The sequence below is a fragment of the Gadus macrocephalus genome, chromosome 16 (genome assembly GCF_031168955.1).
Source record: "Gadus macrocephalus chromosome 16, ASM3116895v1".
Lineage (NCBI taxonomy): Eukaryota > Metazoa > Chordata > Actinopteri > Gadiformes > Gadidae > Gadus > Gadus macrocephalus.
The window spans coordinates 22,887,186-22,901,594 of record NC_082397.1 but is presented as its reverse complement, the minus strand read 5'-3'; the positions used below and the strand labels follow the sequence as shown (position 1 = coordinate 22,901,594).

Genomic DNA, 14,409 nt, shown 5'->3' with positions numbered 1-14,409 from the left:
GTGTTTGGAACTATTGAGGCTTAGGTTGGTGGTGGTTAGTGAGGTCCCCCCTTCACTTTAGGCGTTTTTGAGTGTTATTAATTATTATTATTATTCATGTTTAACCTCTGTTTTCCTTTTATTCCTAGTCTGTTTTACATAGTTTTGAATGATGACTATATGCTCTGTAAGGTGACCTTGGGTGTCTTGAAAGGCGCCTCTAAATTAAATGTATTATTATTATTATTACATGAACCACGTGACAACCACGTGACCACCCTGTCGGCGAGATCATAGCGTGTCGCAACTCTCTCTCTAGTTATTCCCCCGTCGCCCACTGTGCTGAAACATGCGCTGTGACATTTGTTCAACGGAAGAAAGACATTGATAAACCGTAAAAAAAGATATCGCTTCCGCCTTCACAGACCGCCGTACTGGTTCGACTTCTCCCTTAAGGCTGCGAAATTAGGAGCTATTGTTTTACCTTTTCTATGTCAACACTCAACGGCATTTAAATGGATTACTCCGCGACACACAGTGGGTTCAGACAGCGTGAGTGATGCCCCGTGTTCAGTCTGGTTCAGTAGCGATCACCCAAACTGGACCTTGTAGGCCTACATTTGACCAACCTATATCATTTGTCACTTAGTTATAATGATCGTGGAAGGAGTAAGCGTAATATGTTTTGTTTGAAAATGTCAAGCATATTGCAGGATTGTTACAAAACAATGCTCGACTCGATAAAAATATGTGTGGATGAAACATTAATTTGTAACAGGGTATTCAATGCTTGCGGTACCTCGAAGGTATAACCCTAAACGTTACCGTTATTGCATCGCTTACTGCACCCAATACTGCACTCAATACTGCTTCCAATACTGCACCCAATACTATACCTAATACTGCACCCAAAACTGCAACCGATACTACGCGAATTACTGCACCTAATACTGCATCCGATACTGCAGCATACTGCTTCCGATACTGCACCCAATATTACACCCAATACTACACACAATAATGCAAGTTATATAGCCCTTCAAAGAGCTATATAACATAAGGTCATCGATTGTCGATTCATCAGGTACTCGAAATACACCATGTTACTGTAATCTTGTAACGTATTACTTCATAAGATCGCCATTGCCAGGAAGCAGTCATAAAACCTAGTTTTAAGAAATTATATTGACATGCAACGCAAGTTGCTGGAGGTTTCTGCTTGTCCAGCAATTTATTTTTAGTTAATGTGTCGTATTTGTCTTATACGCTCTTTAATTATTAATAGTATGTTGTAGGCTATGTTGAGGTGAATGAATACGGGCATTTTGTGAAAGTGGTCAAACCCTTTGTCCCACTTGTTCCAGAGGCAGCACAATTAAAATGTTAAAAAATTATGACCCTATTTTAATGTATGCATACACTAGACAGCGCAGAGTGAGCCCAGAATACAGTCCACAGAGCTATTTAAACAGTTTCACTTCCTCCCCACATTGGAATTGTCAATGATGAAATCAAATAATGTTTACCTAAAGAACAGAGTTGTGTTCTCATCAAGTAGAAGAATGCTTGTGGGGATGTTTCTCCCTTGTCACCGGTTTACCCCAGGCACAAAGGTTAACTTTAGTCAAACTTAGGAACAGTCAGGGTGGCTAGACAATACAAGAAATAGGAAACAAAGCTTAGATGATTAAAAGGAAACAACATAATGTATTTTTCCATCATACCATCTCCTATCAATCGGTTCCACGTCCACTAAAGGCCAACAGAAAAATGCATTTGACTTCGTAGTATGGATACAATACTCAGTGGATAATAATTTCACTTTGTTTTATATCCAATTCCCCTGTGATGTTCGTCCTCTAGAGCCGGCCATGCGTCTGAGGAGCCTCCCAGCTGACACTCCGGACCCCAGTCCACTGTTTGAGGACACCAGCAGAGTGAGAGCAGGAGCTCAGCCTGGGGGCTACAGGTGACTCAGACGCCTAGCTTACCACATGCACTCACCTGAAAAGTGTTGTCAGGCTGGATGGCACCCAAGAAGAACAGGCGTATACTAAACAGGCCTGTTAAACGAGCTGACGTAGCTCATGTTTTATTCCATTTATTGCATTTTTGATCAAAGGATTTGTTTAAGGGGTCAACTGTTTGAATGCCCAATGGTAAACCGTAGTAAGTTGCTGTTGTGAAACATGGTTCTGCCACAATTGCATCAGTAAATAGAATTGTGGATAAATTCACTTATGCAACAGATAAGTACAGTAGATAAAGAACCCAAAGAATGACCATTTTCCACCACTTAATGTTGATGGAGCCAAAATATTGTTGATCTAAAATCGGATTTGAAACCAATTATTTTTTTGCATTTACCATTATTTTGCATTCTAAAATGTTAGGTTTGTTTGATGTTTACGTCAACAGTGCCCAGCCGGCTGTGCCTCCAGCAGGGGCCTATCCTGGGCAGACCATCCTATCAGATCCCATGTCAAACCTGGCCATGGCCTACGGCAGCTCCCTGGCCTCCCAGGGCAAGGAGATGGTGGACAAGAACGTAAGCCTGACTCACTCTGACTCTTGTTACCTTTAAATAAGAAATAAGTTTAGCATTAGTTTGAATATGTGTCAATAATACATGTCCATAAAAATAGAAACAACAATTGTCGATGTTGTGCACCACCGAAATACTGAAGACGTATATGGACAGTGAATGCAGTTCTAGGATGAATTAAGTACATCTGTCTGTGTGTTGCAGCTTGACCGATTCATCCCCATCTCCAAGCTGAAGTACTACTTTGCAGTGGACACGGTGTATGTGGGGAAGAAGCTGGGCCTGCTGGTGTTTCCGTATTTGCATGAGGTATGAAGCTTCAAAGAAGAGCGATCAAGCCAGTAGCGTGCGCTCATTTCACAACTTAAACATTTAGTCCTGCAATACATTGTAAAATAGCGGAGATCCGTAGAGGCCTTCCTTATTTTGGGTTCCGTTATTTCGTGATCCCGAGATAAACAACTGTTGTGAGAGCATTATCAATAAAGAAAGGGGACATTGTTCCGTTGAGAGCCACTGCATGCAGCTATAGTTGTGACATTTAGCGGCTGTTAAACGTCTTTTTATCCAAGGTTGGGAAAATTTCAACCATAAAAGCCGACCTGACATATGACATATGAATGTTAAGGCTTTCACAAATATGGTTAATCATGTTATTATCTCGTGATCACATGTATGCTGATCACGCGATCAGCATGTCGTTGTGTGGAGATAATGGCACCCAAAATAATATTAATGCACAGCCTCTACGAACTTCCGTAGAAACCCTAACCTGAAACATTTAAGTTCAATGTATGATCATTTAGTGATCATCTTCCTCTTATCACAGCTTATAACCATGGTCAACATGACTCGCATATCATTGAACATGCTATCATCGAATGGTTCCCCTAATGAGTGAGATGGTGGCTGTGGTTCTGCTCTGACTGGTGTCTTACTGTAGAACTGGGAGGTGGGCTACCAGCAGGACACTCCTGTGGCGCCACGCTTCGACGTCAACGCCCCCGACCTCTACATCCCGTTCATGGGCTTCATCACGTACGTCCTGGTCGCTGGCCTGGCTCTAGGAACGCAGAACAGGTATATGCACACGCACCTACCTACCTCCTGGTTCCATGTGACATCCATGCCATAGACTCTGGACCGATTCATTTTACTCAAGTTACTCGCTATCGTTGTAGTTCCTATGTTTGTTTTGATAGCTAGTGTCTTTGGACTTGGTTCCTATTTTATAATATATTCTGTTTGTCTATCTTCTTGAGTGTGCTTTTTTTTGTGTATCTTTTACTTCCTGTTTCCCCCATCGCAAGTGTTTTTATGTAATAGTAAACCTTACTCGACCCGAGTCCCTTGCCCTAAAATATATTTGAATGCACTCTTTGCAAATTAGGCCTCCCAAGTATGTCATGCAAAAGACGACCCAATAATATTTTTTTGTATACACCGATTACATGAAGTCATTCAAAGATGGAGCCATGAATGGTGAACACACCGTTCCTTGTCTTGCCAGGTTTTCGCCAGAGCTGCTGGGAGTTCAGGCCAGTTCAGCCTTTGTGTGGCTGATCATGGAGGTGCTGGCTGTGCTGCTGTCTCTGTATCTGGTCACAGTTAACACTGACCTCACCACCGTAGACCTACTGGCGTTCTCTGGCTACAAATATGTTGGGTATGTGTTGGCCTGTTGAACTTTTAAGGTACTTGTATTGATGGTGTTTATTGTTTTTCTGATATGACGATTAAAGATCTATTTTGTTACATTAGTATACATTTATGCAATTTTAATGCTTTTTTTTTTTTTGTAACTTAGTCTCTGAACAATTTTAATCATGTGAATATTTTGTACGTTAAAAAAAGTTATTGAGGCACAATTCAGTTGAGAAATCCGTCCAAACTTTGTTTGCTCTCTGAGGGCAATGAATCCAGAGTTTGGCATATTTGTAAACTGTGAATAAGAAACACAAGTATAAAATCTGTGCCATCTCCCCAAGCTGCAAAAACTGAAAACCCACTAAAATCTGTAGAACAAGGCATAAATCATGATATGATGAGGTCCTCTCTCTCGTGCTGTTTCACCCCCCGTCTAGTATGATCGTCGGAGTGATCGGAGGCCTACTCTTTGGACGACTCGGGTACCACCTCTCCCTGCTGTGGTGCTGTGCAGCCATCGTGGTCTTTATGGTGGGTAGTCCAGATCTACTGTAGAGGCAGTGTGCAGAAGCCTTTATTTCCAGATTATTTTGTTTATTCTGACCGTCCCATTATGAGATGAGTCTGACCTATTTTACCCTGCTATGTTCACCGCTGTCCAGATCCGCACGCTGCGTCTGAAGCTGCTGTCTGAGGCGGCCGCAGAAGGACGGCTGGTGAGGGGAGCCAGGAATCAGCTGAGGATGTACTTGACCATGTCTATAGCTGCAGCGCAGCCCCTCTTCATGTACTGGCTCACCTATCACCTCGTCAGATAAGCTCTGGCCCTGAGAGTGACAATGTGACAATTAAATCGACTACGCGGAACACAAAAAAAAACCTACAACATCTATTCTTGGAACTCACACAAACAAAGATGTAGCACAATGCACAGAACAAAGACAGGATTGTCATCATGACCTAGAAGAGGCCCCTCTAAGGATCGTGTCCTTAGAGGGGACACAGTGTCCTTACAGGGGACACAGTGTCCTCTCATAGCGACCATCAGTGTCATCGATAAAGCCGACTAAGTATTCGGCTTTATCGAATTGTTTTGTTGTTTTTTTCCCGCTTTTTTACTAGCCGTTTGTATATATGTTTTATGTAATGCAAAAGTGTGTTTCTGTAGCTTTTCTAATGTCATGGTCTGCGGCAACACAAAAAAGCTCACAGAAAAAGCACACTGAAGCCATCCCAGCCCCACTCAGAAATAACTTTGTGTAAAACATCTGCTCGTTCAGCGGCGGTGGCACAACTGAAAAGCCTTCGGCGACATTATTTTTCTCAAACACTGTTTCTCTTTTTGTTTGTGTTGCTTTATATTCATGCTACTGCCTCGATGTTGGCCAGGAGGCACTTCAACAGAAGAAGACAAGGACATTTTGAGGCTTCCCACTTTGTGTAAAAAAAGAATCAATTGTTTTGTAATTCTTCCTAATGTGATTCAGGGCAGACAAGTTCATGGATGTCAAGATAAGGTTATAAAAATTAGGTATACGGTAAAGAAGTAATATAACCCAGGTTTTAACAATTAGCATACATATTTGCGTTAATGTCACTATTAAATGCCAACGGATACATGTTATGAACTATGTGGACCGATGCCAAGGTGTTTTTGATACTGTTTTACAGACCAGGTTATTTATTTTATTTTCATATTGAAAGATGTTATGGTGGCCTATGATTTGTGAAGCATTAACCTCCGTCATACTAGATACTTTAATAAATAATGAAGATTAATTACATTTTGTGTATCGCGTACGTGCTTATGTCTCCCTTGTCACTATAACTGAAAAAGTTTTTTGTTCTATTTATTACTAGATCTATTTAAATCACAACCTATTTCTACTAAACAACTATGGATACAAGTTCTTTATTTTTCTTAATTGGAGACATTTCGATTTGATGCTTAACTAGTTCAACATGCGCCACGGCCAATGTCTGGATTATGGCTGGTGTAAGCAGCCTCTGGGGCTCCTTCATGAAGCATGGATCAATCCCCTGCATTCTTGTTCTGGAGGAGTCCAGTAAAAGCCACCTAGCTAGAGGGTGGCAGCTACACCTAGGTGAGGTTTTCTGTTATATGACAACCGAGTCCCACACCAAAATATAGAATAGCTACGTTGGTCCACAGTGGAAAACGTAGTTGTTTCACAATAACGGCTCTAAAATGGCAGTGCCTATGATTTATGACTATTATTTTCTGTAACGTTCCCCTATAGGTACAATAAACGATAAATAAATAAATAAAGCTAACAAGGTTCATTCTAACAAGGGGGAAACTACAAGTGATGAAGGCACATTGTGTTTTACATGAACAAAGAGTGAACATCTTAAAAACGAAATATACCAGTGAGTCTACCAGTTGGGTATCTTGAGCTCAATAAATCAACCCAATCAACGGATGTATGGTTTTACTGAACGTCTTAAGGTGTGCTTTATCATTCCTCCCAGAAGCATCCACTATGGTAAATGGAGTTCTGTGGCATTGGGCAGGATCGCCACTGGCATCTTTACTTCTGTTATACCGATAATGGGTACACGATCCAGACATGTGAGGAAGACGGATGGCAAGGCTGGTGGAGATTATGTTACAAAATTGCACAATCATACACATACTATGACTATTAAGTTACGTAGCAGCATGTTAAATACTTACAGAGAAAACGTTTATTTTCGTCCTCGGTCAGTTCATCAAACATCTCCCAGAAGGTTATGATAGTGGGATGTGTTTCGCTGTACTCTCCTTCATACACTGTATTCTGGGGGAGTTAAAGACTATTATTCCACAATTCAATAGTGTCATAGCGTAAACGCTTCTATCTGAAGGTACCGCAGTGAATCCAGATTAAACCCTGCAGAGTCTTAGAAAAGAAAGATGTCATGTGAATTGTAAATTTAAAACTTCCGACCAAATCGTAACCTTAGTCTCGTAGCCGCTTGGTTCTCTCTCATTCTCGACATATTTCTTTGCTCTTTCTTCTTTAATTTCCTTGTTCTCTCTCAATTGATTGTATTAAACGTTCTCCATCTTTCTCACAATTCTAAATCTTCTCATTCTCTACGTCTTGTTTGTCGTTTTTCTAAATCTTTCTGTCCTCCTTTTTCTTTTTGAGATGTTCTCACTTATTTCTAATTATCTTAAGTTCACTCTTTTTCTACATTTTTGTCTTTCATCACGTTCTCGTTATCCATCTTTTATTTATATTTTCTCAATATTCTCATTCTCCATCTTCTGCCCTCCATATTTTTCTATTTTATTGCTCAATGTTTCCATCTATTGAATTCCCTTTTTCTCTGTTCTTGATTTTCATATTTTTCTCCATGTTTCTCCCCATTACTTCCATTCTATATTTCTTATGCACACAATCTTGTTTCACTTTCATATTTTCATATTTTTTTATATATTTTTTATTGTGTATATATAATATTAAAAAAGCTGAGATAGGTTTTCTTGTGAAACCAGTAAAGTACTAAAACATTTAAATAACAGGAAGTTCAGGAAATGACTGCATGCTGATATAATGATCTCTGATATAATGAATAGTGAGTCACTTGTTATGCCAAGTAGTGCAGACCTGCTTCATCAAATTCTAGTCAGTGAACTCCTGGCCCACCATCACGCCTCGTAACTCTTCTGGCTGGAAGAAGTGCACCCCCTCGCGGTTGCACACCTTGAAGAAGCCTCTCTTGAACTCTTCGAACACCTTCTCAACTGATTTGTTGAAGGCATAGTTGATGTAGGCATCGACAAACTCTTTCCTGTGGATGGACAAAGTGCTATGCTTTAGAAAAAGCACACTTTTGTTGGTAAGCACCATTTGAACATGGTATAAATATTATTTACAGTGCAGGGGAGGGCCTTAGGGTTCTTAAATAACATTTAAAAGCCTTGGAAACTATAATTAGTACTATTGTTCTCAAAACAATAATAATGTATTTCGGAAATCTGCAATGGCTCACTAGCAATGTTGTCCATACATGTTTAATTGTGCATTTATGAAATCAAATTATTTCATGCAGATGCACAGCTAATAACCTTCAGCAAAGTCCTTATTCCGGTTTACCAATTATGTTAAGGCGATTTGGGATTGCCTATCAGCGATTCTACGCCGAAACATAAATGATCACATTCATCTGCTCTTTCCTCACGATCCGCTAGCTGCCCGCCCAATAAGCAGGCCGTTAAAAAATCGCGTCTCTGTAGGCTGCCTATGTTCCGAGATCGTGCACAAAAACAAATGCTACCAACCACTCAAAACAAAGATAAAGAGTATTCCCACCAAACACCGACAAGTGGTGGGTGTTGTGGGGTTTTGCGCTGCATAGGCCTTTCACGATAACACATTTTTAATATAATGATAAAGTACACCCTTTCGAAGATCAATAAACCTTTATTTTTAAAGAACACTGGAACTGGACGTCTGGAAGACATTTAAAATATCCAGAATAAATTAACAAAACAACCAAAAACAATCTATTATTAACAAAAAATGCTCTTGAATAAAAACCAAACACCACCAAAAACAATAAATAAAATTGAAACACTAAATAAAAAGGATGTAAACACGATTGCGCCAGGACTCCGCCTCCCACACAGACAATGCAACAAGTTAGTAGCCGCGTTTACATGGCACATCTGATTCGCATCTGATCCGCATATATTTCTATGCGGCATAGATCCGTTCCTAAAATGTGTTCCGAATGTAGGCTACTGTATACATGGCAGTAACAAAAGTGTCTGTTCTGTCTCTCGCGCACACCTGACACATCTCTGGACCGGCGGCGACATAATGGATGTCTTATCACTATCAGGGATTTTAAATTTGATTTGAATGAAAGCACAGCAGGAGAGAGCTTTTCTCTGCCTGCTCCTTCAATTAAGAAGGAGGAGGACAGCGCAGCAACGTCAATTTCTCGTCAGATCTTTATATTTAGGCTACCCTAAGCTCCGCCGCAAACAAGAGGAATTTGGATGCCAGTGAGTGGTCTTACAGGAATTTAGTGACCAGGAATCCTCGAAGGTCCATTTTCGAACTACTGCAGCTGCCATCTCTCTAATTTAAGAAGTATTTTAACGTTCAGCCTGCAAAAGTACTACTAGTAGCCTACTCATTTAGTTACCTCGGACGCGCGCGGACACTACAATACGCGAACACGTCATTAATAAACACCCATGTCCCGTCACTTAGCAAACGGACACGCTTACCGGACTACTTTTACGGAGTTATAATGAAGACGTGAATCAGGCAATGAATCCACTTTCCTTGACAGCGGTGAAGTTCGGTGTGCTTAAAAGTACCGACGGAGCTCAGTGGACCAATTGCAAACTACTGCGGCTGCTCTAGGTTAAACCCCAATCTATTCAGAATAAATGCATACATGGCGATTAAAACGGACCATACCTACCTGGGATTGATTTTCTGCTGTTGTATTCCCATTGTCAGATCTATGACAGCATCTAGACTCTCCAGGGAAATGACCCTCATGGTAACTAGCATAGAAGAGTCAAATGAGTGGGAGCGGAAGCTCTATGGGGAAATTGATCCGAATAAAGCTGGTGAGGAGAGCGGACTGTGAAATATCCAACACCAGGTGAAGGCTCACAGGTGATGTGCTATAACCTCTCAATGTGAGACGGCCTAGTGATCTACAGAGCCTGATGACAACCAACAGGAGCAACAACTATGACAATGTCCAAACCCCTCCACATGTTTCCAGCACACCAATTCATGAAGATCACCTGAGCCATTGAAATCCATGCAAGCATACAGACAATCTCATAAAAAAAAAATAAAAAAAAAATATTATTATGATGAAATATCAATATTTTTGACGCATATTATTGTGTAAATTTCAAGTATAAGATTATGTCACACATTCTTGAAATGCCTATTATTATGTCACGTATTTCTTTTGAAATACCAATTTTCAATGCATGCTGAAAAATATTATGCTATGATAATTATGTGGGTAAGATACACATTTGATATACTTGCATGCGAAATGTGGAATATTGTGCTATAATGATTAGAAATGTTTTATGATTATATATGAACAAATTGTAGGGATCAAAATGTTAAAATAATATAGTACATTTGGTAAAAAAAATTGGCCTAAAATCAGGTTGAAATCCCTGAAAATCTTGCAGGCTGTGGAAGCTTTGAGGTTTTTACCGATGACCAAATGTAGTGCTATTCTGGCCAAAGGGCCTAACAGCAGTTAGTCTTAGTAATTGTCCAAGTAAAAAGGGAAGTACGACTACTTTTTTGTTGTGACCTTATGGCCCCAACAAGGGGGATATATGGGAGAAAATAACCATTACTTTTATATTAACTATGAGTATTATCAGGCCTATATATCATATAGATACATTAATGGTGGAAAACAGCTAAAATCATCTCTGAATTCATAGGCATACTATGGGACTCTGCATGGTGCCAGAGAGTCTGGGGTCAAGGCGTACTGACGCCAACTCTCATGTTTAGATTAGGTTTACATTCACCAGATGTCGACCTAATGTTCAGATTAGCTCAACCTAATATTTAGATTTATCAACCTAATGTTCAGATTAGCATCAACCTAATGTTTAGATTAGATTTTCTGAGGATGTTGACCACATAGCTAGTAACGTATGACTGACAGCTGTGGGCAGGCATACGATGTGGAGAACAGCTCTGTGTGTGAAGATAAAAAGCCCGGGATCTTATGATCGTCAGTGTCTTTGCAAATTTCACTCGGCTCTGTTGTTGCTTGCGGGTAACAGTAAAGTCTCTGTCAATACTTGCTCCGGACTCCTCAATTTCTTTTGCTATCTCTCCGTTAGTCGAAGTGTTAGAGAACTCAGGTTAAGTATCTCCCACACTGCCTGCGCCAGGAGGAGCAGGCCAACGAGTCTCCGAAGGTGACGGCTCTCCAGACCACCGAGGCTGCCCAGACCATCGGCGAGGCAGAGGGGTGGCTCCCGCTGTCGGCGCGTCAGTTGGAGCAGCAGCAGCGGGCCGACGAGACCCTGGCGTTGGTGAGGGACTGGCTGGAGGCGGGGCAGCGCCCCAGCTGGCCGGAGGTGTAGGCACGAGGACCGGAGGAAAAGGCCTACCACTCCCAGTGGGGATGCTTCCAGCTCCACGATGGGGTGGTCCACCACAGGTGGCAGGACCCTAGGGGTAAGGGTGACATTCTGCAGCTGTTGGTGCCCCGTGTGCTTCGTCCCCAGGTGCTGCAGCTGGTCCACGGCTCGGTGGGAGCGGGGCACTACGGGAACGTCAAGACCCTGCATCGCCTTCGGGGGCGGTTCTACTGGCCGGGTTGTCGACGGGACGTGGAGCTGCACGTCCACTGCTGCGACACCTGTACGGCGCAGAAAGGGCCTGCCCAGCGCTCCCACGCCCCGCTCCAGCAGTACCTGGTGGGAGCACCGATGGAGCGGGTGGGGGTCGACGTCCTGGGGCCGTTCCCAGTCACCGACTCCGGCAACCGCTACGTCCTCGTGGCCATGGACTGCTTCACCAAATGGCCCGAGGCGTATGCGGTGCCGGACCAGAGCGCCGCCACCACCGCAGAGAGGCTGGTGGAGGAGATGTTTGCCCGTTTCGGAGTCCCTGCTGAGCTCCACAGCGACCAGGGGCAAAACTTTGAGTCCCAGGTCTTCGGGGAGGTCTGCCGGCGGCTGGGGGTGCACAAGACGAGGACGACGCCGCTCCATCCCCAGAGTGACGGGTTGGTGGAGCGGTTTAACCGCACCCTGGCCACCCAGCTCGCCATCCTCACCAGCCAGCACCAGCGGGACTGGGACCGCCACCTGCCCTTGGTCCTGTGGTCCTATCGGACTGCAGTACAGGAGTCCAGTCACTGCACGCAAGCTGCCCTCATGTTCGGGCGGGAGCTCCGGACATGGTGGACTTGGTGTTCGGGTCTCCGCCCGAGCCTGAGATCGCTGGTGGTGTGGCTATGGACTATTTCCGCAGGCTGAGGGATCGCCTGCTGGTGGTCCATGACTACACCCGGCAGGCTCAGGCTGCCTCCGGGGTGAGGCAGAAGAGGGGCTATGACACTCGCTGCCGGGGGCGAGCATTCACACCCGGGGACAGGGTGTGGGTGTACTGCCCCGTCAGAAAGAAAGGGGTCTGCCCTAAACTGCGGAGCCACTGGCAGGGGCCTGGGGAACTTCTGGGGAACTTCCTGCGGATGGCGGGGCTAGGCGCCCGGGGCCGTGTGTCGCAGCTGCAGGCCCCCCCCCCTAGGGGGGTCCGGCGGCCTAACCGGCGGCGCCGGGCCCCTGGACACTTGAAAGACTATGTGACAGGTGATGGGGTCGTCGGGGACGACTGACCCCTCAGGTGGGAGCTGTGTGGCGACTCCTACCCCCCGGGGAGTCTGAGTATTCATAATGTTTGGGGAAAAGGGGTTTTAGTGCCTTTTGGTGTTGGGTTTAACGGGTTTGGGTAGTGTGTTCGGTTTAATGTAAATTTAATGTTTAATGCACATTTCTTGTTATAAATGTTATCAAAATATTGCATTTTCCACTGAGAATAAAAATTAATGCCAGCCATCTTGTTGCTTTCGCAGACCGTCACGTGACGTGGATGCAGGACTATAGAAAATAATTGGCCAAAAATGTTTTCCGTTGCTGACCATTGTCGCTATACTACAATTTGGAGTGAGACAGGGTTGTATATGATTGAAAACTCACGTTCCCCCTAAAGGTTAAACAAATAAATTAAGCTATCAAGGTATATGTACTATCCCTAAGAGGGATAGTACAAGTCATGAAGGTCATTTTGATTGTGCGTAAATTATATTTATGCAACCAGGGGCGGAGTGGGACCCTTTTTCAGACCGGGAGTTTAATGCCGCGTTTCCACTGCAGGCCCAGGGTGCGGAACGGATCGGATCGCAAAGGTGCGGTAGGGAGGGGGCGGTATAGCCCAGCTCAGTTCCGAGGTCGCGTTTCCACTGCCGACAGTACCCTTGGTGGTAAGCCGGATGTCGATCGCCGCGGCAGCTACGTAAACATCGTAAACAACGTCTTCCTCCCCAAGAATGCAGACGAACGTCTCCACCTCCTTGTTCGCCCAAGCAAGCGTTTTACGCGACATGTTAATTGTAAAGAATAATACCTCGAGGCTACTGTTTGTTTGTTTTTATCCCCGCGTCACCCGGAAGTGATGATTCTGTCGACCAATCAACGGAGGGGGTGTGTAGCTAGAATTTCCCGGGACCCTTTCAGGCGTCTCGTCTCGTTTTCGGTACCCCAACGGAGGAGTCCCGAGAACGAGGCCGGAACGGGTACGGCAAAGTCTGGGTCACGCCCACTTTTGGCAGTGGAAACGCGACCCGATCCGCACCTTTGCGATCCGATCCGTTCCGCACCCTGCAGTGGAAACGCGCCATAAGGCCCTTACCGGCCCCCTGCGCAGATATCTTAGGACCCGCAATTGCGGGTCCTAAATTAACAGTGGCGATTCTGGGGGGTGGCCTGGGGCCACCCCTGAAAGCTCATTGGCCACCCCTGTGGCCACCCCAGATCTGATAGGTAGTTGGTCAAGTTCGTCAACACAAGAAATAAGAGAAATGATCAACTGATTTAGGGTCAGTTTTACATTTTTAACTAACACAGTAATGGTCGTACTGAGGCTGTGAGAGCTGATTTCTGCTCGGCGGACATTTAGCTATGCAGGTCAGGTGACCCATGAGATGAGCGCGCTGCACATGCTGCTGGTCCGTCGGTCGACGACGGTCACAGTGACAACGTGAACAATATAAAAACAATAAAGACGCTGAAATCTGTCGTTGAGAGGTATGGTAATTTAATGTTTAGTTATATCGTAGTTCCCTCTGAATGTGTAGGAAAACTTTATCCAGCACTAATACGGCGTTTCCACTGCAGGGTGCGGAACGGATCGGATCGCAAAGGTGCGGTAGGGAGGGGGCGGTATAGCCCAGCTCAGTTCCGAGGTCGCGTTTCCACTGCCGACAGTACCCTTGGTGGTAAGCCGGATGTCGATCGCCGCGGCAGCTACGTAAACATCGTAAACAACGTCTTCCTCCCCAAGAATGCAGACGAACGTCTCCACCTCCTTGTTCGCCCAAGCAAGCTTTTTACGCGACATGTTAATTGTAAAGAATAATACCTCGAGGCTACTGTTTGTTCGTTTTTATCCCCGCGTCACCCGGAAGTGACGATTCTGTCGACCAAT

General features: G+C 44.2%; 1 protein-coding gene across 1 annotated transcript; it reads left to right on the top strand.

The window, feature by feature from the left end:
• The first annotated feature begins 317 nt into the window (after positions 1 to 317).
• On the top strand, positions 318 to 5,955 carry yif1b (Yip1 interacting factor homolog B (S. cerevisiae)). The gene is made up of 8 exons (XM_060074372.1): positions 318 to 531; positions 1,843 to 1,948; positions 2,398 to 2,527; positions 2,729 to 2,833; positions 3,468 to 3,604; positions 4,035 to 4,190; positions 4,609 to 4,702; positions 4,834 to 5,955. Exons 1-8 carry the CDS (start codon positions 495 to 497, stop codon positions 4,987 to 4,989), a joined length of 921 nt encoding a protein of 306 aa, XP_059930355.1. The 5' UTR covers positions 318 to 494; the 3' UTR covers positions 4,990 to 5,955.
• Positions 5,956 to 14,409: the final 8,454 nt, after the last annotated feature.